Genomic DNA, 24,832 nt, shown 5'->3' with positions numbered 1-24,832 from the left:
AGTTTACATACATGCCCCTCTCTCTGCCAGGAGTAAAGGCTCTGAAGTGGGCTAAGCAGGGATGCTCTTTCAGAAAATCTTACAGCATTTGTGCCTGGAGCAATTCTTTCAAAAACTCAATGAAGGGTGCTGATGAGAAACGAGCTCAGGCCCTGACAGGCAACGGTGGAAGAGTCTATTCCTTACCTCAAGCATCAGGGAAATTGTCATACATCACTGGTTGCTTCACTTAAGGAACTGTGACTGTTATAGCGATTCTGGTGCATGTGCAGATTATCGCTCTCTCTTAGACAGATCAATGCCACACACCTTCAAGAATTGCCTGCAGCCCCAAAATTAAGGTGTCTTGGAGAACAAAGTGGATTTAGTGTCAGTAATTTAGCTAAGACTCTCAGGTCACAACAGCCTCGTTCAGCCTCAGTGGCTGGCACGAGAATGTGACACAATCGGTGACAGGGCAAAGAAAATAGAAATAATGGCTTTTGTTGTTCCTGTATGAAAATGTTATAAATTTCTGAGCATATACAAACTCTGTGTAACTTCTTTTATTAGAAATGTTTCAGTCAAAAACAAAATTAAATTCTGGTTTGGAACTGAGGGGAAGAATTTGTTACCGACCATTCAATCATATGGTGGTTAACAGAAGCTATCAAATACTTTCAAACGATGAGTCACTAAAACTGATGTATAAGAAGCAATATCATAAAGGTATGCATCTTCTCACTGCTATTGAATAACTTCACATACAGAACACATGCATCAAATCAGCTTTAGGAGACCCATCCCTATTCATATACTTATAGCTTCCTAAGAAAACAGATCTGAAATAAAAGATAATTTCCCCTCTGTTAACAAGCACACACTTGAGATTGTCAGTGAGGAGGAGATATTATCAATAATTTGCACAGATGTGTTCTTCTGGTTAGGAAGTCGAGAATCCAATTGCAGAGGGAGGCACAGAGGCCCAAGTTCTGTACATCATTAATCAGGACTTTGGGAATGATGGTGTTAAATGCTGAGCTACAGTCAACGAACAGCATCCTGACATTGGTGTTTGTATGGTTCAGGTGATCTAAGGCCGTGTGAAGAGCCATTGAGATTGCATCTGCTGTAGACCTATTGTGGCAATAGGCAAATTGCAGTGAGTTCAGGTCCTTGCTGAGGCAGGAGTTAATTTTAGCCATGACGAACCTCTCAAAGCATTTCATCACCGAAGATGTGAGTGCTATCGAGCAATAGTCATTATGGTAGCACACACCACTCTTTTTGGGCACTGGTGTAATTTTTGCCCTTCAGAAGCACTCAAAGTCAGTGAGACAAAGGAGTTGATTGTGGACCAGGAAGGTAAGAAGAGGGAACATGAACCAATTCTCATAGAGAGATGAGAAGTGGAGAGAGTGTGCAATCTCAAGATCTCTGAGAACCTAACCTGATCCCAATATATCGATGCAGCAATAAAGGATGCAAGACAGCGGCTACATTTCATTAGGAGTTTGAAGAGATTTGGTTTGTCAACTAAAACTTTTGAAAACTTCTATTGCTGTACCGTGGGAAGTATTCTGATAAGCTGCAACACTGTCTGGTATGGGACGGCTACTGAACAGGACTGAAAAAAGCTACAGAAAGTCGTAAAATTAATCAGCTCCATCTTGGGTACTAGCCTCCGTAGTAGCCAAGACATCTTCAAGGAGTGGTACCTCAGAAAGGTGATGTCCATTATTAAGGACCCCCATCAACCAGGGCTTGCCCTCTTCTCATTGTTACCATCTGGAAGGAGGTGCAGAAGCCTGAGAGCACACACTCAGCGATTCACGAACAGCTTCTTCCCCTCTGCCATTCCATTCCTAAATGGTCTTTGTATCCATGAACACTTTTTAAAATATATACTATTTCTGTTTTTGCATTATTTTTAATCTATTCAACATACATTTATTATTTACTGTTATTTATTTATGTGTATATTTGTTTCTATATTATCATGCATTGCATTGAACTGCTGCTGTTAACAAATTTCATGACACATTCTGATTCTGACTCTGACTTGAGATCACACTCAAACTATTTCCATTTTCATGTCAGAAAAGCAAAATCTTCTCCTTTCAACAATTCCAGATAGACTTATCTTAATCATTCTACTATTTCATGCTACACCTGAAAACTTCCAATACAGATAAAAAAAAGTACGAACATCAATTCTACTACACAACATGAAAGGCCACCTTACTTTTGATGAAATATTTAAAATCCATCCTGTTACTTAAAATTAATAACAATGAATTCCAGGTAACTAATCATTTTAAAACTAATTCCTGATCAGATTTAGTTAGTTAGGCAGCATCTGTGGAAGTCGAACAGTTAACATTTCTAGTCAATGACATTTGATGTTTTCAAGGAATTCTGATAAAGGTCTTGGATCCGAAATGGATGCAACAGTACCAACTGCGTTTCCTGCATCTTCTCTTTTTTATTGCATTAATTTTATTGTTGGGAATACTGTATGTAGCCACTGTATTTGTCTGGCCTCATTAATAGTGAATGTTAGAAAAAATCCTTTTGGATGTAGTTTTTCATTGACTCTAATGTTTCTTGGATTGACTGGGTATACCTGCATGAAAACAAATCTCAGGGTTGTATATGGAGACATATATGTAATTTGGTAATAAATTTACCTTGAACTTTGAACATCACAGCATCAACTTCAATTTCTCTAACTTCCAGTAACCACTCCCCCCTCTTGTTTTCCCTTATTCCTCTGGCTCCTTCAACCTTTCTTTTTTGTCTTGCCTGCTCACACATCTTGCCCATCATCCATAGCTTCCTCCCCCTAGTTCCCCAGCTCCTTTCCTTTATTCAATGGTCTTCTGTCCTCTTCTATCAAATTCCATCTTGTTCACACAAAGTACACTGCAGATGCTGTGGTCAAATCAACACGTACAAACAAGCTGGATGAACTCAGCAGGTCGGGCAGCATCCGTTGAAATGAGCAGTCAACGTTTCGGGCCAAGACCCTTCGTCAGGACTGAAGAAGGAGGGGGCAGGGGCCCTGTAAAGAAGGTGGGGGGGGGGGAAGGTGGAATGTGCCTATCCCTTTCCTGCTTCCCCCCCAACCCCATGATCTTTCCTCTGATTGGTTTTTCACCTGGCACCTTCCACCCTCCCCCCACCTTCTTTACAGGATTCCTGCACCCTCCTTCTTCAGTCCTGACAAAGGGTCTCGGCCCGAAACATTGACTGCTCATTTCAACGGATGCTGCCCGACCTGCTGAGTTCATCCAGCTTGTTTGTCCATCTTGTTCAGCACCTTCAGCCCTTTACCTCTTCTATCTATAACCTCCCAGCTTCTCACATCTTTCCCACTTCCCACTACCCCACATCCATCTGCCTACTCTCATCTGGATCTGGATTCACCCATTACAGCGCAGCGCACCCCTGTGGCCATTCCCCTCACTAATGAGTACTGTATACCGTTTTGGATACAGTTGTGGGGGTGACCTACCAGGGAACGCTATGGAGACCAGATTATTGGAACTGAGCATGGGCCTTTGGTGCAGAAGAGAAAGAGGGAGAAGGGGGAGCAGAAGTGATAGGGGACTTAATAGTCCAAGGAGCAGACAGGAGATTCTGTACATGTGAACAGGACACCCGGATAGTACGTTGCCTCCCTGGTGCCAGGGTCAGGGGCATCTCAAATCACATCCATGGCATTTAGGAGGGGCAGGGAGAGCAGCCAGATGTCATGGCATATATTAGTACCAATGACAGAGGAAGGAAAAGGAAAGACGTTCTGAAGAGAGAATTTAGAGAGCTAGGCAGAAAGCTGAGAAGCAAGAATTCCAGGGTAGTATTTTCTGGGTTGCTCCCTCTACCACATACCAGTGAGGTTAGAAACAGGATGAATTGGCAGGTTAATGTGTGGCTGAGAAACTGGTGCAGGAGGCAGGACTTCAGTTTCTTGGGTCATTGGAATCTCTTCTGGAGCAGGTATGACCTGTACAAAAGTGACAGGTTGCACCTGAACCCAGAAGGACCAATATTCTCGCAGCAGGTTTGTTAGAGCTGTTGGAGAGGGTTTAAACTAACTTGGCAGGGGAATGGGAACTGAAGTGAAGGGACACAGGATAGGACATATGGTAAATAAAACAAAGATAGTGTGCAGTCAGGAAGGGCAGGCAGATGATAGGGAAAATCGGTTGGTAATGGATCTCAAGACAGTGAGTTTATTGAATGCCTACGAGATAGCTTTTTAGACCGGTTTGTCACTGAGCCACCTAGGGGATCAGCTATACTGGATAGGGTGTTATGTAATGAACTGAAGATGATTAGGGAGCTTAAGGTAAAAGAACCCTTAGGAGCCAGTGATAACAGTAAGAGTTCAACTTGAAATTTGACAGGGAGAAAGTAAACTCTGACATAGCAGTATTTCAGTGGAAGAAAGGACCTTACAGTGGTATGAAAGAGGAGTTGGCCAAAGTAAATTGGAAGGAGATGCTGACAGAGATGACAGCAGAGCAGCAATGGTGTAAGTTGCTGGGAAAAATGATGAAGGTACAGGACAGATGTAGTCCAAAAATGAAGAAATGCTCAAATGGCAAAATAGTACAACTGTGGTTGACAAGGGAAGTCAAAAGCAAAAGAGCGGGCATACAACAAATCTAAAATTAGCTGGAAGATAGAGGATTGAGAAGCTTTTAAAAACCTACTGAAACCAAATAAAATAATCATTTAGAGGGAAAAGATGAAATATGAAAGCAAGCTAGCAAACAATATCAAAGTGGATAGTAAAAGCTTTAATATGTATGTAAGAAATAAGAGAGATGAGAGTGGATATAGGGACTGCTAGAAAATGAGGCTGGAGAACTAATAACAGGGGACAAGTTGCGGCCAGATGAACTAATTATTGTACATCAGTTTTCCCTGTGGAAGACACTAGCAGTGTGCCAGATATTGAAGGGTGTGAGGGAAGAGAAGTGACTGCAGTTACTATGACAAGGGAGAAGGTGCTTAAAAGCTGAAAGACCAAAGGACACGTAAGTCACCTGGAGCAGCTGAACTGCATCTGAGGGTTCTGAAAGAGGTAGAGATTGTGGAGGCATTAGTAATGATCTTTCAAAATTCATTGGACTCGGGCATGATGTCAGAGGACTGGAAAATTGCAACTGTTACTCCATTCTTTAAGAAAGGAGGGAGGCAGCAGAAAGCAAATTATAGACCAGTTAGCCTGACCTCAGTGGTTGGAATCAATTGTTAAGGATGAGGTTATGAAGTACCTGGAGACACAGGATAGGATAGGACAATGTCAGCATGGTTTCATTAAGGGAAAATCCTGCCTGACGAACCTGTTGGAATTTTTTTGAGGATAAATAAAGGGGATGCAGTGGATGTAGTACATTTGGATTTTCAGAAGGCCTTTGACAAGGTACCATATATGAGGCTGCTTATCAAGTTAAGAGCCCATGATATTACAGGAATGATTCTAGCATAGTTAAAACATTGGCTGATTGGAAGAAAGCAGTGAGTGGGAATAAAAGGAACCTTTTCAGGTTGACTGCCAGTGACTAGTGGTGTTCCAGAAGACTTAGTGATGGGACCGCTTCTTTTTATGCTGTATATCAACGATTTAGATGATAGAATAGATGGCTTTGTTGCCAAATTTGCAGATAATACAAAGATTGGTGGAGGGGCAGGTAGTATTGAGGAAACAGGTAGGCTTCAGAAGGACTCAGACAGATTAGGAGAATGGGCAAGAGAATGGCAAAAGAAATACAATGTTGGAAAATGCATGGTCTTACATGCACTTTGCTGGTTAAAAATAAATGTGCAGACTATTTTCTAAATAGGGAGAAATCTAAAAATCTGAGATGCAAAGGGACTTGGGAATCCTTGTGCAGAACACCCTAAAGGTTAACCTCCAGGTTGAGTCAGTGGTGAGGAAGGGAAATGCAATATTTGCATTCACTTCAAGAGGTTTAGAATACAAAATGAAGGACGTGATGCTGAGGCTTTATAGGGCACCGGTGAGACCTCACCTTGAGTATTATGAATGGTTCTGGGATCCACATTTAAGAAAAGATGTGTTGGCATTGAAGAGGGTTCAGCGGAGGTTCACAAAGATGATTCTGGGAATGAAAGGGTTATCAAATGTTTGTTGGCTCTGAGTCTGTACTGGTTGGAATTCAGAAGGATTGGGGGGGGGGGCAGAAATAATCTCATTGAAACCTTTCGATTGTTGAAAGGCTTTGACAGGGTAGATGTGGAAAGGATGTTTCCCATGGTGGGGGTATCTAAGACAAGAGAGCACAGCCTCAGGATAGATGGGGGTCCATTTAAAACAGAGATGTGGCGAAATTTCTTTAGCCAGAGGGTGGTGAATTTGTGGAATTTATTACCACAGGCAGCTGTGGAGGTCAGCTTGTTGGGTATATTTAAGGCAGAGCTTGATAGGTTCTAGATCGAACACGGCATCAAAAGTTTCGGGGGAGAGGGATAAAAGGATCAGCCATGATTGAATGGCAGAGCAGACTTGATGGGTCAAATTACCCAATTCTGTTTCTATGTCTTATAGTCTTATTACCTGCCAGCTCATCTACCCAGCCCACTCCCTGCCTTTATCCTAACTTCTGTTTTCTTTTTTTCCCACGCTGATGAAGGGTCTCAGCCCAAAACACCAACTGTTCATTTCCCTGCATGGAATTGACCTGACCTGCTGAGTTCCTCCAGTGTTTTGTTTGTGTTACATGGGACAAATGATAATGCCTCCTCCTCAGGAGCTGACACAGACCCAATGGGCCAAATGGCCTCATTCTGTGTCAATGGATAAATTTAGATCCTATAGCCATTTTCAAACTCTTCAGAGCATTAGTCAACTGTAAGTCACAGGTTACATGCATGCAGTGGCCACAACAATGAGTATCCAGGGCATTTTCCAAAACCATCGTCAGGAAGATCAACTTTTACTGCAATAATCAAAGGCTCTTTTTGCAGAAGTTCAGATCTTTGCTGATGATGGCGTGCTGAAATGTCACTGTTACGCTTGCTGTGCTTTGCTCTGCTGTGTGAAATAGCTAAGATAACTTCAGCAGCCTGAATGACTCGCTGTTCTTCACGATTGGCATTTGGGAAATATTCTATAATTCCTGCTGGCCCAAATATCCTTGCTCTGAATTATGTCACATGTATCCTATCAAATCTAAATTCCTTTCAACAGATTTCCCATCTTGTGCCGTTGCCATGGAAGAGTGCAAGTGTGTTCCATCTCAAGTCTGTGGCAGCTGGGTGGCAGTGTCCATCGTGTCTTTTCGTGGACTGGGATTGCACGTCATTGTCATTGGTTGTGGTTGCTTCTTTAGAAACAAAGTGGTATGTGAAGGCTTTCTGAGTGCTGTCATATGGAAAGCAGCTCAAGGGCTTGAAAGCTTTTCTTAACAAGCGAAGCAAACAAATATTTTCTGCAAGTCTCCTGCTCATTTTCTCTGTGGCAGTCTGTAAAAGGAGAGCAGGCTGGGGAAGGAAAAATCTTGCAGGCTTGACACATGTATATGGCATGGAGATCAAGGTGGTCACAATCTGTTATCACAATTCCTTAAATTAAAATTTGCCCTTGTTATCTTGTCTATCCCTGTGATGTCATTGACCTAGTCTGACAGTCAGGAACTAACCACTGAATGCCAGAAGTAGCATTCACCACAAAGGTAATGTTATTCTACTGGGGTCAGATCATCCTCGTGATCATCTTAAACATGAATTCCAGGTACAGCAAGCAACAAAGAATACAAAGAGGAAAATACAAAAGGATTTAAGTGAAAGAGAAAAGATGTTAAGATAAAATATTATGTAGAGGTCTCCTTACCAAAGTGTAGGTTTTCAGAAATAAAATGGCAGAGGCATCGTAAGTTTAAGGGAAACCATAACAAATCACTTCATTGTCAACCAAACATAGAACATAAAGCACCATAAAAAAGTTCACATCATTATGACATCACATCATAGCAGTCTCTTAAATTGAGCTCAACTCAATGTTGGTGGTTGTGAATTACGCAGATGTTTCCACCCCATACATTACCCTAGCCAAGGAAACATGCATTTGAGATGCAGGGAGTGTAAGGGAGTTTCACTGATTGTTTATTCTTTGAGGACTGACTGTATTTATACTCTCTTGAATTTAGAAGAACACGAGGTGATCTCATTGAAAGATACAAAACTCTCTCAGAGACTGACGGAATAGAAGAAGAGATCATGCATTTCCTCCAACAAACATTTGGCTGAAGGAAGTCCTTGGGTCAAGCAGCATCTATGAGATGAAAGGAACTGTCAACATTTGGGATTGATGCAAGATTTCAACCTGAAACACCCAGACAGGTGCTGTTCGACCAGTTGAGTTCATACTCCAGATTCTAGTACCACAGTCTCTTGTATCTGTGATGTTTTTTATTGCTAAGTGAGAGGAGAGGGATCAGTCCCAAAATTAGGGACTGGCCTTTCAGAATGGTGATGGCATGAAATGGCATAAACCTCTGGAGTACTCTTCCCAAGAGAGCTGTGGAAGATTAGTTACTGAGCATATTCAAGATGGAGATTGACAGATTTTTGAATATTAAAGAAATCAAGGGTTATGGGAGGAGTGCAGGAAAGTGATGCTAATGCAATAGGTCAGCAATGATCTGACCACTCAGTAAGACCACTACTCATTTTTAGCAGCTAGTAAAATGGGCTAACTGGCTTCATGTCCTTCCATTTATTTTATGTCCTTCTGTCCTTCAGAAGCATGTGTGCAAAAAAGGGAACTCAAACTCCAACAACGAACACCTCAAATGCAAGGCTGTTAATTATAAAACCTCAGTGCCGCAAAGAAAGATTTTCAATGGCATAAACGGTTCAAGCAAAGAAAGGCCCATTTTAGATGCACAGTTGAAATAGCAATGGAAGTCTTTCCCACTGCCCTAATAGGAAAGTACCCATGTACAGCCCTATAGCTATCCTGAGGCAAATTCAGGTGGATAAACCTCAGTGCCTGATAAGGTGTTCCCTTGGACACTGTGAAGGGCTAAAAGAAGGTATGAGGTTGCTCCAGCAGACAAGGAGAAGGAGAATCCCAAGGGCTTATTCAGATATATTAAGAGCAAAAGGATAGCAAGGGTCAAATTGGCCTCTAGAAGACTAGAGTGATCATCTATGTATGGAGCAGGACGAGATAAGGGTGATTATAAAATGGGATTTTTTGCATCTGTACTTACTTTGGAGACAAACGCCAAGTGTATAGAATGGAGGCAAAACAACAACAGTGAGATTACAAAGCAGGAGGTGTTTTCTGTCTTGAGAAAAATTAGATGAATAAATCCCCAGGTCCTAACAAGATGTTCCTTCAGACCCTGTGGGAAGCTAGTGCAGAATCTGCCCTAACGGAGATATTTCAAACATCCATTGCTGTTGGTAAGGTGCTAGAGGATTGGAGGATAGTTAATGCTATCTGTTGTTTAAGAAAGGTTCTAAGAAAAAGCCAGAAAATTATGGCCTGACATCAATAGTAGGTAAGTTATTGTTAGGTAACCTAAGGGACCCAATATACCAGTATTTGGATAGACGAGAACTGATTAGGGATAGTAAACATTACTTTATGCATGATTGGTCATGTATAATCAAACTTATACATTTTGTTGAGGAAGGTACCAGGAAAATTGATGAAGGCAAGGTAGTGGATGTTGTCTACATGGACTTTAGCAAGGCCTTTGAAAAGGTCCTGCATGGGACCTTGCTTTGCAGCCAACATGAGATAGTAAATTGGATTAGACATTAGCTTTGCAGAAGAAGCCAGAGAGTAGTGGTAGATAGTTGCATCTCTAACTGGAGGCCAGTGACTAGTGGAGTGCCACAGGGATTACTGTTGGATCCATTGTTGTTTTTAACCTATATCAACAACCTAGATGATAATGTGGTAAACTGTATCAGCAAACTTGCGGATGTAGTGGGCAGCAAGGAAAACCATCAAAACTTGCAGCGGGGTCTGGACCAGCTGGAAAAATGGGCTGAAAAATGGCAGATGGAATTTAGTGCAGACAAATGTGAGGTGTTGCATATTGGGAGGACAAATTGGGGTAGGAATTACATAGTGAGCAGTGGAACAGATGGATCTGGGAAGGAGGTGTCAAAAGTAGTTAAGAGTCATAAAGCAAGCTTTCAGCATATTGGCTTTCATAACTCAAAGTATTGAGTTCAAGAGTCGAGATGTTATGTTGAAGTTGTACAAGATGTTGGTGAGGCCTATTCTAGAATGTTTTCTGCAGTTTTGGTCACCTACCTACAAGAAAGATGTCAGTAAGATAGAAAGAGTGCAGAGAAAATTCACAAGGATGTTGAGGATCTGAGTTGAGTGAAAAGTTGAACAGGTTAGGAATTCATTCCCTAAAGCGTAGAATAATGAAGGGAGATTTGATAAGAGGTATGCAAAATTTTGAGGAGTACAGTTAAGGTAAATGCACATAACCTTTTTCCACTAAGGTTGGGTGAGACTAGAAATTGAGGTCAAGGGTTAAAGGTGAAAGGTGAATATGAGGAGCAATTTCTGCACTCAGTAAATGGTCAGAATGTGGAACGAGCTGCCTGTGGAAGTGGTGGATGTGGGTTCAACAACATTTACAAAGAGTTGGATAATTACATCGATGTGAGGGGTGTGGAGGTCTATTGTCTGGGTGCAGGTCGAGGGGACTAGGCAGATATATAGTCAACACAGACCAGATGGGCCAAAGGGCCCGTTTCTATACTGTTGTGTTCTTGTCTCAATTTGCTTGAAGAATCACTTTACTCCAAAAAGTAATTGAATGAAATTCATGGATAAATTCTCTATTGGTAAGATCATTTATGAAAATATCTCTAAAAAATTGAGTAAACACAAGAGATTCTGCAGGAGCTGGAAATCCAGTGCGATGGACACAAAAACGCTGGAGAAACTCAGTAGGTTAAGCAGCATCTAAGGAGAGGAATAAGCAGTTGATGTTCCAGGCTGAGACAGTTCATTAGGACTCGAAAGGAAGAGGGAAGGAGTGCAAGCTAGCAAGTGATGGGAAGGTGAGTGGGTGGAAGGAGGACTGAAGTGTGAAGTTGGGAGGTGATAGAATGAACAGGTAAAGTGTTGAAGAAGAAGGGATCCGATAGGACAGGACAGTGGGCCAAGGGCAAAAGGGAAAGAGGAGGGGCAGCAGAGGAAGATAATGGACATGTGGGGAAAAGAGAAGGTGTAAGAGGGGTGTCAGAATGGGGAATGGAAAAAGAGAGAAAGGGGAGGGGAGAAGAAATTACTGAACATTACAGACATCGATTTTGATGCTATCGGCTTTAAGGCTAGGAGATGTTGCTCCTGCAACCGAATATTTGGCCTCATTGTGACAGTAGAGGCCATGGACCAACATGTCGGAATGGGAATTTGAATTGAAATGGGTGCCCTTTTGTGGATGACGGAATTAAAGACCTTGATGAAGTGGTCCCACAATCTACGTCAGGGCTCACTGATGTAGAGAAGCCCAAACTGGGAGCAACTGGATACAGTAGATGACCCCAATTAAATCACGGATAAAACTTCATTTTATGCAGGTTGTTACTAAGGGGTGCATTTAATTGAAACTTTATAGCCAAAAAAATGTGATCTGTGCCCATCTTACCGGCTTTAATAGTTTCATATAGGAAGCAATTGTTTAATGAATTCCCAACCAGCACACAGAAAGCAGTTTTCAAATAAGTCTGCTAATATAAATTAGATTAGGGTTTTCATCGTTTCAGAAGAACACTCATTATAATTTGGTGTAGGACTATGCTTTCTAACACATCCATAAATTATTCTGCACTGAAATCAGGTATGTTTGACAGAATCAGGAGTCTTCCTTCATCTGAGCAGACCGACAGGATGAAATTCTCTCCCGTTTTATGCCTGTTGTATATATTTTGTCAGCAATTTATAAAGAAAGTTTGAAAATTTTCAAACCAGGTCCTAATGCCATTTACAAACTCACTGATTATTGTTCATGTAAGAAAAGGAAACATCACGCAGCTGCTCTGAATCTGCCATTAAAGTTTAGCATTATTCTGAATGTATTAATGACATACTGCAACATAGGGTACTCAAATGGATAAAACTTAATAGAACTGGAAATAATCGAATTGAAATCTAATGCAATATAACCTGCCTTACCTTCGCCATCAACAGTAAGTGTTTCATAGGAGTCCCAACGGATCAATGGGTCAGCAGTGTTATAATCCACAATGACTCCATGATCATTTTGGAGATGTTCAGAACCTATGAGGCAATATGTTCAGCATTATACTCACAATTAAGCATAATTCATCAATAGATACAAACACTCATTTTTTTCCTATAACTTGGCCATGCACTATTGTTGTAAAGACGAGAAAATGCAATGTACATTCATTGTGAGACGCCATCCACAATGTTGTTGCTGCTCCCTGAGAATAAATAAAACTGAGAGGAAAGCTTAGAAAAAATCTTCAGAGTTGGTACTAATGATGTATCTAATCCAGAATCCCACAAAAGTCAGCACACACCCACAGCTGTGGTTAGTTTCCTTTTGCATTCCATGGGAAAAGAATATTTAAAGGATACAACTTCAAATGAAAACTTTGGGGTTAGGCTTAACACACATAAATCTAAAATTTCTCTTTGTAGACATTTCTTTTTGAATAAAGAATTACATTATTAGGGGCTCATGGGCCATTGTCAGCTCCAAAAGGCAAGATAATTAAATTATGTTTAAACATATCAGTCCACTGTATAAAGCTAAATATTTCATGTAAATTTAAGAAAAACAAACTTGCATAGTAAAAGTCTTAATGTACTTGATTTCATTTTAAATCATCCTTTATCATTTGCCATGCTAAGTTTATATTGCACTGAGAGAAATGCCCAAAATATTCCTTGCCACTTGCCCCTTAGTCTTACGTACTGCTTTGCTAGTTAAACAATACATACCCTGTGCTTTTAAACCAGACTGCGATTTCAGTAGAACAGCTATGAATTATGTCCAGCCTCAGCCCTAAGGAGGCAATAGAAACCTTTCCAAAGAGCTGTTTTATACCAGAAAGCTTGATTGGAAGAGACAGAAGACAGCCAGGGAATATCACTGGTCCTCCTAATTCCTGTTTTATTTCATCTCCAGGCACTTTTTTGATCGGGACATCACCTTAACTTGGGACATGATCATCAAAATGATTGCTGCTGTATGAAATAAATACTAGGGAGAGATGATGAAATTGCAATCAGGCAGAAACAGGTAATAAATCGGGTTAGCTTTCAGCATTTAAGAGAAGTTTGGTTAAGTATATGGATGGGAGGGGTGTGGAAGGCTATGTTTCAGGCGCAGTCAATGGGATGAGGTAGATGAATAGTTTGAAAAGGACTAGAGATGGGCCGAAGGTCCTGTTCCTATGCTGTGGTGCTATACGACTCTAATCACTTCCAATGTTTGCATGTTAACATGTTTTTAAGCAAGCATATACACTTTCTCCCCCAAGACAGATTGCAGGGAGGGTACTCTACTTTGTGCACTTCTCTGCATAAGTGATTCACGTCTGTACAATGAACCAAGATTGAAGGAAGCAATTTCCACTAACATCCTTTACAGAAATCTCCCTTCTATACATGGACACACTCCTATTGAACCCAAGCCTCCTAAACCACTGCTCTCCTCTGAGCTCAGTTAACTAACCTGCAAGCTGACAAGTTACTCCGCAGGCTGACACCTATTGCAAACCCAGAATGTGGTCTCAAGCCACCCTCTCAATTTCTCTTCCCCACTGTGCTAACTGCTTGAGGCCTCACGGTCCTAGAAAGGAAAAGACAAGTCAGATTGTCTTTGCCTCCTGTTTTGGCCCTTGAGCTGCAGCTGGGAGTCACGAATTCAGGATTAACCATGGAAAATCAGAAATTTAAATTCAATAAATCGGTTAATTTCTGAAGCAGCAGCAGAAAAACCATCTCAAAGCATGTCTTGTTGCAAATACCCCACTGGCTCAGCCGCAGTATTCAGAAAATCCTCCAGTATCTATCTGGTATGGAGAATATGTGATTGAAGTCCCTCTTGTTCTGTTGACTATGAATGAGCACAGCAAGCCACTCAATTTAAATAATTACTGTGAGGATTAATCACAGGAATAAAAATGCTTTGGGATAAGACCAAGTAGTCTTAGTTGGATCAATTCTCATCAATATACTTTATTCAAAAATAAAATTATATACAATAAACCATTCAATGACTTTCAATCCTTTATAACTGTTTCCATTGCTGTCTTTGCATTTTCACACTTTTCACCACCCACGTGGCACTCTGTTATTCCATATTTACACACACTTGTTTAGGGGTATACACTCCGCCACCCCCACAACCCCTCAACTCCCGCGGGAGAAGAACCCTAGACTGTGGTCTACTGGGCTGTGAAGAACCCTACTGGGTCCTTCCCTATCGGGTCCTTGCGGTGACTGCACCAAGTTTGAGTGCGTCCCTCAGCACGTACTCCTGCAGCCGAGAATGAGCCAGTCAACAGCATTCCCCCATGGACATCTCCGTGTGCTGGTAGACCATCAAGTTTCGGGCCGACCAAAGAGCGTCTTTCACTGATGATCTGCCAGCAGCACCGGATGTTGGTCTCCGTGTGCATCCCCGGGAACAGCCCGTAGATCAGAGAGTCCTCTGATATGCAGCTGCTGGGGATGAACCTCGACACTGCCCCTTCCATCCTCCTCCACACCTTCTCGGCGAACCCACAGTGTGCAAAGAGGTGGGTCACCGACTCCTCCTCACTGCAGTCCTCCCTTGGGCAGAGGGGTGTGGAGACGACGTTACAGGCGTACAGGAGGGATCAGACTGGGAGGGCACCTCTCACCGCCAGCCAGGCGAGGTCTTGGTGGCTGTTGGTGAGGTCTGGCGATGAGGCATTTTGCCAGATGAACTGGACATTCTGCTCAGGGAACCACCCCACTGTGTCCATCACGTCCTTCTCCTGCAGTGTCTGCAGGACCTTACGTGCTGACCACTGCCTGATGGCCCTGTGGTCAAAGGCAATGACCTGAAAGAACTTCTTTACGAAGGACAGGTATGGCGGCAATGACCAGCTGACAGGGGTGTTGTGCGGGAAAGGGGCCAGACCCATCCTTCGTAGCCAGGGCGACAGGTAGAACCTGGGCACATAGTGGTACTTGATGCCCACGTACCTGGGATCCACACACAACCTGATGCAGTCGCACACGAAGCTGGCCATCAGGGTGAGGGCGACATTGGGGATGTTTTGCCCCCGTTGTCCAGGGACTTGTGCACGGTGGTCCGTCTGACCTGCTCCATCTTGGATCCCCAGACGAATCTGAAGACGGCTCGGGTGATCTCCGAGCTGAAGGAGCGGGGGACTGGCCACACCTGCGCCAAGTACAGCAGCCCTGAGAGCACCTCACACCTGATGACCAGGTTCTTGCCCGCTATCGATAGGAAGCGCCCTCCCCACAGTCCCAGTTTCTGTTTGACCTTGGCAGTCTGCTCCTGCCAGTTCTTGTTGCATGCCTTGGCCCCTCCAAACCAGATCCCCAACATCTTCACGTGATCAGACCTGATGGTGAAGGGGACGTTGGATCGGTTGGGCCAGTTGCCGAAGAGCATGGCTTCGATCTTCGTGCGGCTGACCCTGGCCCCCGACGCCTGCTCGAATTGTTCACAGATGCTGATCAACCTGTGAACTGACCTCAGATCGGAGCAGAAGACGGTGACGTCATCCATGTACAGGGAGGTTTTGACTTGGGTCCCTCCACTGCCTGGCAGCGTCACCCCTCTTATGCCCTCATCCCTCCTGATGGCTTCGGCAAAGGGTTCTATGCAGCACACGTACAAGACAGGGGAGAGAGGACAACCCTGCCTGACTCCAGACCTGATGGGGAAGCTGTCTGTTTCCCACCCGTTGACTTGGACTGCGCTACAGATGTCCGTGTAGAGCAGTTTGATCCAATTCTGGATTCCCTCCCCAAATCCCATTTTGGAGAATACATCTGCCATGTACGTGTGCGGTATCCTGTCGAAGGCTTTCTCCTGGTCCAAGCTGACCAGGAAGGCGTCCACCCCCCTGTCCTGCACGTCAGCGATGGTGTCCCTCAGCAGCGCGAGGCTGTCTGGGATCTTCCTGCCCGGTGGTCCAGATGGATCACCTGCTCCAGTGCAAACTTGACCCTGTTGGCGATAGCCTTGGACAGGATCTTGTAGTCCACATTCATCAATGCCCAAGTGGGAAAACTGTCCAACAAACCCAGTGATTTACACTTCGTTATGCACGTGAGTGTATCAGCAAACCTCCAGGTAACACATCTCACTGCTCCAGCAACCTGGGTTCAATCCTGGCCTCCATTAATTCCAGTGTAAAGTTGACCTGCTCTTTTTGTGACTTTGAGTTATCCGTTTTCCTCAGGCATCTTGAAGATGTATGGGTTAGTTCGTTAATGGGCCACTGTACTTTTAATGTATAAGCGAGTCGTAGAGTCAGGGAGGTGTTGATTAGAATGTGGGGAGAATAAAATAGAATTGGTGATAGATAGTCATTGTGCACTACAGCACAGAGACAGGCCCTTTGGCCCATCTAGTCCATTCTGAACTATTATTCTGTATAGTCCCATCAACCTGCACCTGGCTCTTAAGTGCTGAAATTGAACCTGCATCCACCCTGTGCACTGGCAGCTTGTTCCACATTCACGCCAGCTGCTGAGTGAAGAAGTTCCCCTCATGTTCCATTAAGTGGCACACATTTTGCCCTTAGCCTATGGCCTCTAGTTCTCATCTCACCCAACCTGCATTTCTTCCAACTCTTGCCTCATTCTCCTATGCTTCAGGGAATCAAGTCTTAACCTATTCAACCCTTCCCTAGAACTCAAGTCCTTAAATCCCAACAACATCAATTTTCTCTGTACTCTTTCAATCTTATTGATACCTTTCCCATAGGTAGTTGACCAGAACTTTACTTTATTGTCACCAAACAATTGATACTAGAGCATACAATCATCACAGTGATATTTGATTCTGTGCTTCACGCTCCCTGAAGTACAAATCGAAGTAAATATAATACAAAAATTTAAATGATAAATCATAATTAGAAAATAGAAAAGGGAAAGTAAGGTAGTGCAAGTCAGGTCCAGATATTTGGAAGGTTCGGCCCAGATCCAGGTCAGGATCTGTTCAGCAGTCTTATCACAGTTGGAAAGAAGCTGTTCCCAAATCTGGCCATATGAATCTTCAAGTTCCTGAGCCTTCTGGAGGGAAGAAGGACAAAAAGTGTGTTGGCTGGGTGGGTCGTGTCCTTGATTATCCTGGCAGCACTGCTCCGACAGCGTGCGGTGTAAAGTGAGTCCAAGGATGGAAGATTGGTTTGTGTGATGTGCTGGGCTATGTTCACGATCTTCTGCAGCTTCTTCTGGTCTTGGACAGGACAACTTCCATACCAGGTTGTGATGCACCCTAGAAGAATGCTTTCTATGGTGTATCTCTAAAAATTTGTGAGGGTTTTAGGGGACAGGCCAAATTTCTTCAGCTTTCTCAGGAAGTAAAGGCACTGGTGGGCCTTCTTGGCAGTGGACTCTGCTTTGTTAGAATAAGTCAGGTCATTTGTGATATTTGTGAACTGCACATAAAATTGTAAATTAGGCCTCACCGTCTTATATAACTTCAGCATAACATTCCAACTATTGTACTCAATACTTTGATTTATGGAAGCCAATGTGCCAAAAATCCTCTTAATATCCTATCTATCTATAAAGCCACTTTCAAGGAATCATGGACCTGTATTCCCAAATCCTTCTGTTCTACCACACACCCCAGCACCCTTCTATTCACTGTGCAAGTTCCACCATGGTTGGTCCTCCCAAAATGCATCACTTCATACTTGTCTGCATTAAATTTCATCTGCTACTTTTCAGCCCATATTACCAGCTGGTGCAGATCACGCTGCACTTCTTCACTCTCTACTACACCTCCAATCTTGGTGCCCTCTGCAAATCTGCTGATCCACTTTACCACATTATCATCCAGATTGTTGACAAAGAGGACAAACAACAAAGGACCCAGCACTGATCCCTGCAGCACTCCACTAATCACAGTCCTCTATCAAAGAGGCAACCATCTACTCCACTCTCCAGCTTTCCCCACATGTTGAAAAGAATTTACTACCTTATCCCGAATGCCAAGTGACTGAACCTTCTTGACCAACCTCCCATATGGGACCTCGACTACTGCATCATTAGTCGGGATTAATGTAACTGGACTTAATGGGCGGAAGTGCCTGTTAAATAGAGTCACATAACATGGAAACAGATCTTTCAGCTCACCTTCTCTATGCTGACCAAGTTGTCTACTTCACCTCATCTTACTTCCCTGCAGCTGGTCAATATCCGTCTAAATCTTTCCTATTTGCATTTGACTCTATAAAAACAGACAATTTCATTAACCTAGAAACGTGCACTTGGGTAGGAACAACTCTGGGGATCACTGACAAAAGGCCTAAAAACATCCTTTAAGGAAACTGACCACCTCTTCACATCCCAATCTTTCTGCCCTCCCTGAACTTAAAGATGAAAGATTAGCTTTATTTCTCACATGTACATCGAGAGATCAAGACATGCAGTGAAAAGGGTCGCTTGCATCAATGACCAACAGAGTCTCAGGGTTGTATATGGTGACATACATGTACTTTACTTTGAACTTGGAAACATTGCAGTCATAATTTGCTAACCCTTACTAATCTGGATGTCTTTGGAACATGCAAGGAAGCCAGAGCATCCAGAGGAAATGCAGGCAGTCATGGGAGAACGTACAAATTCCTTAACAGACAGGGGCAGGAATTGAATCCTGATCACTGGCACGGAAAAGCGATGTGCTGACTGCAATGCTGCCCCAGTTGCACACTTCAAAGCTTTAACAGAAGCAAGAACATTCCATAGAGAAAACATTTGTCCATCAAAAAGAAAGACCAATAGCTTCAATAGTATCCGAGTTATTTAATACGTATTAGACTGAACCAGAACTATATGCAGGTGTTATCTATTTACATGAAGTTGGATTGCCACTCTAATTGCGAGATGGATGTTTGCCATATCCACATCAATTCTAGTAGTGCAAGCATATCAAGCTGAAACAAGGCCTCACTGAATAATCAACATTTGCCACCTCTTTACAAGACATTCCTTGACCTTTCTTTTGATCCATATTTCTGAAAACACCTTAAAATCAGTTTCCCTTATTCATTCATTATTTTGTATCTGACAAGGACAACATTTACTACTCATCTCTAACAGAATGGCTCCCATCTGAGGAGTCCTGAGTAAGTGAGGCCAGTAAAGAGAAGGGCAACATTTCCTCCTGATGTACATGAATGAACCAGGTGGATTTCTACAACAATCTCGGGCTTTAACAATCATCATCACCAATATTAGGTCTTTTTTATTTCCAAATTACAGATTATCAACAGAATTTCCACTCCACAGTTTTCATGATGGGATTTGCACTAGGCTTTTGTGAAACCAGTTATGTTACCACTGCTCCACACCATAGTCCAACTACTTACAATAATAAAAAAGGAAAAAAACACAATAAATGACTGCACATACCCTGTATTTTCTCTGGGCTAGCTGAGAACACCAGTTCAATCTTCCCATATTCAGGAAACCTGTCATCTAGAATAAAAGCAACAAAGATATAGCTGACCAGACACTTACGTCATTTACATTCAGACAAACTGTTCTATTTTAGTCTATTTAGTATACATTAATCAAAACCTTTTTTTATGACAGGGTAATAAAAAACATGAGTGAAAAATCTTAAGATGAGGGTAAGGAGATTTAAGAGAGATCTGGAGGCAGTTTTCCATTTTCCAAGGTTGATATCCACAACTCACTGCCAGAGGAGGTGCTGGAATCAGATATACAGTTACTAAATTTATTAGACATTTAGTCAGACACTTAAACTGGCAAGGCAGAAAACAATGCCAGTCCAAATGCAAACAAAGGAAATCCATATACACGGTCTGTTTCTGTGCTGTGCAACTCTTTTCACTCTGTGTCAAAACGTCATCATTTGCATCTTAAGGAGAAAGGCAAATCAGAACTGAGCAGAAAATTTGTTTGTGAATATGTTGAAGCTATCATATATAAAACAAATTGATGCTGTTATCTTGTGTTCTTTAACCAGCAGTATTGCCTGTTTTAGAGTACATCAAATAATGCTGCAAAATTTCTTTAATGTGTGTGTGTGTTTTTTTTAATACCTTCTTTGGGATTAGTGTCTTTCCCCCAATGGTTTGCACTGAGAATCACCCTTAAAAATATTGCATTGAGAAAAATAAGTACCTTTAAACTTATATATCTAAAGTCTTATTGACATATGTACAAAATATATGATTTTCCCCATCAGCTGAAGATTCCTACAAAATATACCAACCAATATTGTACTATGAAGGTAAGGAAGCAAAACAAAATAGTGAACTCTTGAATAGTTAACAAAATTACAGTCATCCACAAATAGAAGGCAAAATCATAAGTCTTGCAAGTGAAATGCGAATACTGGGATCGGAGTAAATAACATTGGCTATTTGCTAGAACAATCAAGGTGACTGCATTCAGTCCTCCTCTCTGGGAAAGCAGTTAGAAAAAGGAAAAGCCTTAAGTTCAACACTGATTGGCCATTTATCTATATTCCATTCAGTTAGAACTAGTAATGGTAGATAGTCTATCAGCTCACCTTTGTTGGCATTGTCAAGGTCTTCTTTCCCAAACACAAAGCCAAAACCCTGAATAGAGCCGATGTGAAATTGAAGCCGGAATATGACATCTCTCGTTGCTGAACGGTACTTCTTGTGGTAGCATTTCACCTGTAATCAATTAATTTAGTAGAAATGAATAAGTAATATTACTGTAGAGTAGTGGTCGTCAACCTGTCGATCTTTGAGACTTGCCCAGTAGATCCCAAAAGAAAAAGAAATACACAAATACTGTTGAGAGATTGTTTCTGGGTTGCGGGGTTTTAGTTCAGTTCTTTCTGCCCAGTGCACATGCGTGTAGCTCCCCCGCACTACACCGTGTAATTCAGTGGTCCCCAACCACCGGGCCGCGTGGAAGCGATATGAGTCAGCTGCACCTTTCCTCATTCCCTGTCATGCCCACTGTTGAACTTGAACACACCTGAGGTCATCAATCACCTAAATGCCGTGATACCCTCGCGCCAAGGATCACTGGTTGACCTCGCGCAGCTGTTGGGAAGTGCCGTTGCTACCGGCCCGGAGCGCGGACAGATGGGCGCCGCCTCTAAACCTGTTTAGCACACCGAATGTTTGTGGGGAACCCAGTGCTAAAATATTCGCAGATGACCTAATTTGGGCTCAGGGTTTCGTAAGTAGCAGAGCAGCTACCGTGCTGCGATCTACTGAAACAAACTTTTGTCGGCTGATAGATGCTAAAAGGGAGGCGGGCGTGCGCCCTGTCGCACTCCTCGCTCAGTCGCTTGCTCTCTCCGGACTGCGATCGCTGCGGGATCCGGCCCTGATCTTGTCCTCTCACCCACCCACAACCAGCCATACCTAACCAAGGCGTCTGGCGGCGGGCAGGCTGGAGGCTGGAGTTCGGGCCCGGAGGCTGTCTAATGAGGCAATGAAAACTGCTTTGGTACCCTGAGTCCAAGCATCCTGCACTTAAAGACAAACCCGTTGAGTTTTTTCAGCAGAAAAAAACGTGAGCAGCGTGGGACAGTAGCTAAGTGCCGAGAACAGCGAAAACTAAATTGCGGGATAGACTGGACATAAGGAACCTGCTTCGAGTATTGCTGTATTCCGGTCGTGTTTAACATCCCCCCCCCCCCCCCCCCCCCCCACACTGTTGGCCGGTCCACAAGAGTATTGTCAATATTAAACCGGTCCGTAGTGCAAAAAAGGGTGGTGACCTCTGGTGTTTATACATTATTTCTACTTCCAGGTTGCAGGGTTTTACTTCCGGTCCTTTCTGCCCCGGTGCGCATGCGTGTAACTAATCGATCTGGGGTCGATCTTGCCTTTCACTAAGGCTGAGGTAGGGGATCTTGGACTTAAAAGGGTTGGTGACCACTACAGTAGAGTGAATTTTAAGTGTTCACATTTCAATAGGAGTTATAACAACATGAACTACTGTTGGGTGTGTTGGATTCTGGTGATTTTACAATCTAAAGGTTGTTTGGAAGTCGAGAATGAGGCGTAATTCTTGGAATTTTAGCACTATCCAGTGATAAGTAGCTTGTGCAATAGTCAGGTTTATGTACCCTGACATCAGCTGCAAAAAAACACTAAGCTTCCAGAAAAATACATCACTGGAAAATTCACTGAATCATTACATGTACTGTATACAGTATGCTCAGGTGATCATATAAAAATACAAGTAGAGGAAAAGTTGAACGACATGAAAATTAACAATTCTACACACTTATCCAATAGCTACACTGACTCCACGTATGGAAAAACTTCTCCCACAGACACAGACTTCCTCTTGCACTGCCCTTCTGCAGTTACCATGCCCAGCTACATCTTTAAATCTAGATTGTTGCTATTTTCATCTTCATTGTTTCAGTTAATTCCAGGCTGTAGATATTCATATGGTTCAATTTGTATTTTATAACATCTTCATCTATCTTATGATAATTTACTCCCTGCTGACACTTCCTCCCCAAAAACCTTACCCACTTATTTCCCCCCAAGGATATACAATTGCTCCACACTTCCCTTAAGATTACGTACTTGAGGGCACACTGCTTCATCATTGAACATAGTTCCCCTCAAGCAGCACACGCATTTGTCCGACTACACTCGTTCACACGTTGGAAATTCCTTCAACTCCACTGAAAGTTATAGCTGCAGAAGTATGTAAAGGTCCATACTATGCCTGTGAGTGCCCTTCTTTCACTTCTAATGTGGATTGCTCCTTCATCTCACTTTCAAACACTCTGAGATATCTATTGTTGCTGCTTTTACACGTATACTTGTTTTTTCCTTGCATATATTTGCACATATATAAGTTGCTGAAAAACTTGATTTTTTAAATTTTGCTTCCTATTTGTAACATGCTCTCGCTTTCACATAGTCCATCTCTGAGTATTCGGTCCCCTTTCAGGAAATAAATGCCCATTGCAAATGCATGGATTCTCACAACCATTCCACCTTGACTACGCTTGAGACTCCATACCATTTTCTGCAGACTCAATTCAATTGTCCTAATTCCTCCATTTCTATGGAATCTACTCTAAAGAGGGAACTTTCTACACAGGCGTCACTCAGATCTCTCCTATATTTCCTTAACTTTGGCTTTCACTCTGTCATTGTTACTAACTGTATCTCATTAACTTTGTGTTCCACTGATCTCATCCTCTCCTCATACAGCCCATAAGAGCATCAAACATAGGAGCAGAATTAGGCCATTCAAGACTGTTCCATCATGGCTGATTTATTATCCATCTCAACCCCATCCTCCTGCCTTCTCCCTGGAACCTTTGACGCCCTGACTAACCAAGAACCTATCAACATCTGCTTTAAATATACTCAAAGAGTTAGCCTCCACAGCTGTCTGTGGCAATAAATTTTATGGCACCCCGTCTGAAGAAATTTCTTCTCATCTCTGCTCAAAATGGACATCCCTCTATTCTAAGGCTATATCCTCTGGTCCGAGACTCACCCACAACAGGAAACATCCTCTCCACATCCACTCTATCAAGGCTTTTCAACATTTGATAGGTTTCAATGAGATTCTTCCGAACTCCAGCTGGTACAGGCCTAGAACCATCAAACACTCCTCATACTCCTCAACCCTTTCATTCCTAGAATCATTCTCATGACCCTCCTTTGAATCTTTCCAATCCCAGCAAATCTTTTCTTAGATAAGGAGCCGAAAACTGCTCCCAATACTCCGTGTGGTCTGACCAATGCCTTATAAAGCCTCACCACTGCATTTTTGCTTTTATATTTTACCCCTCTCAAACGGAATGCCAACATTGCACGAGGATTCCCAAATCCCTTTGCATTTCTGATTTTTAAAACTGTCTCCTTGTTTGGAAAATAAACTACACCTTTATTCCTTCTACCAAAGTGCATGACCATATACTTTCCCACTCTAGAGTCCATTTGTCAATTCTTTCCCATTCTCCCAACCTTTGTAAGTGCACACGAATCTCTTAATGTTCCCAATGCACACTCACTGCTTCTTCAACAATACCTGCCCCTCCCATATCTTTGTATTGCCCACAAACGTTTCCATCATCCAAATTACTGACATGTAACATGAAAAGAAGTGGTCCCAATACTGACTCCTGTGGAACACCATTAGTGACTGGCAGCCAACTAGAAAAGGCCCCATTTATTCCTGACAGTCTGCCAATCCCTGATCTGTGCTAATATCTTACTACCATGGGCTCTTATCTTGTTAAGCAGCCTCATGTGTGGCACTTTATCAAAGGCCTTCTGTAATCCAAGTAAATAACATCAACTCACTCTTTGTCTATCCTGCTTGTTATTTCTTCAAATAATGCCAAGAGATTTGTAAGGCAAGATATCCCTTAAGGAAACTATACTGACTTTGGCCTATTTTATCATGTGTCCCAAAGTAGCCCAAAAGCTCATGCTTAATAATGGACTCCTACATCTTCCCAAACACTGAAGTCATGCTAAGTGGCTTATAATATCCTTTCTTCTGCCTTCCTCCCTTCTTAAAGAGTGGAATGACATTTGCATTTTTCAGTCCTCCGGAACCATTCCAGAATCTAGTGTTACTTGAAAATCATTACTAATGCCTCCATTATCTCTTCAGTTA

At 42.6% G+C, this 24,832-nt stretch overlaps 1 protein-coding gene across 10 annotated transcripts in view; it reads right to left on the bottom strand.

Moving 5' to 3' along the window:
- The window catches only part of LOC140732139 (tensin-3-like), a 434,552-nt gene that overhangs the window by 92,113 nt on the left and 317,607 nt on the right, over nt 1–24,832 (bottom strand). For all 10 annotated transcript variants that reach the window (XR_012099994.1, XM_073054363.1, XM_073054356.1 and 7 more), the window contains 3 exons: nt 20,754–20,883; nt 19,625–19,690; nt 12,176–12,280 (listed from right to left, as the gene is read on the bottom strand). Coding sequence is in view for 9 of the 10 variants with exons in the window: in XM_073054363.1 (XP_072910464.1) it covers nt 12,176–12,280; nt 19,625–19,690; nt 20,754–20,883 (301 nt within the window). In the remaining variant the exon portion in view is untranslated. The remainder of the gene's footprint in view (nt 1–12,175; nt 12,281–19,624; nt 19,691–20,753; nt 20,884–24,832) is intronic.

Source organism: Hemitrygon akajei, chromosome 8, assembly GCF_048418815.1.
Source record: "Hemitrygon akajei chromosome 8, sHemAka1.3, whole genome shotgun sequence".
Lineage (NCBI taxonomy): Eukaryota > Metazoa > Chordata > Chondrichthyes > Myliobatiformes > Dasyatidae > Hemitrygon > Hemitrygon akajei.
The sequence above is the reverse complement of the archived record's forward strand: the minus strand, read 5'-3'. Positions and strand labels throughout refer to the sequence as shown.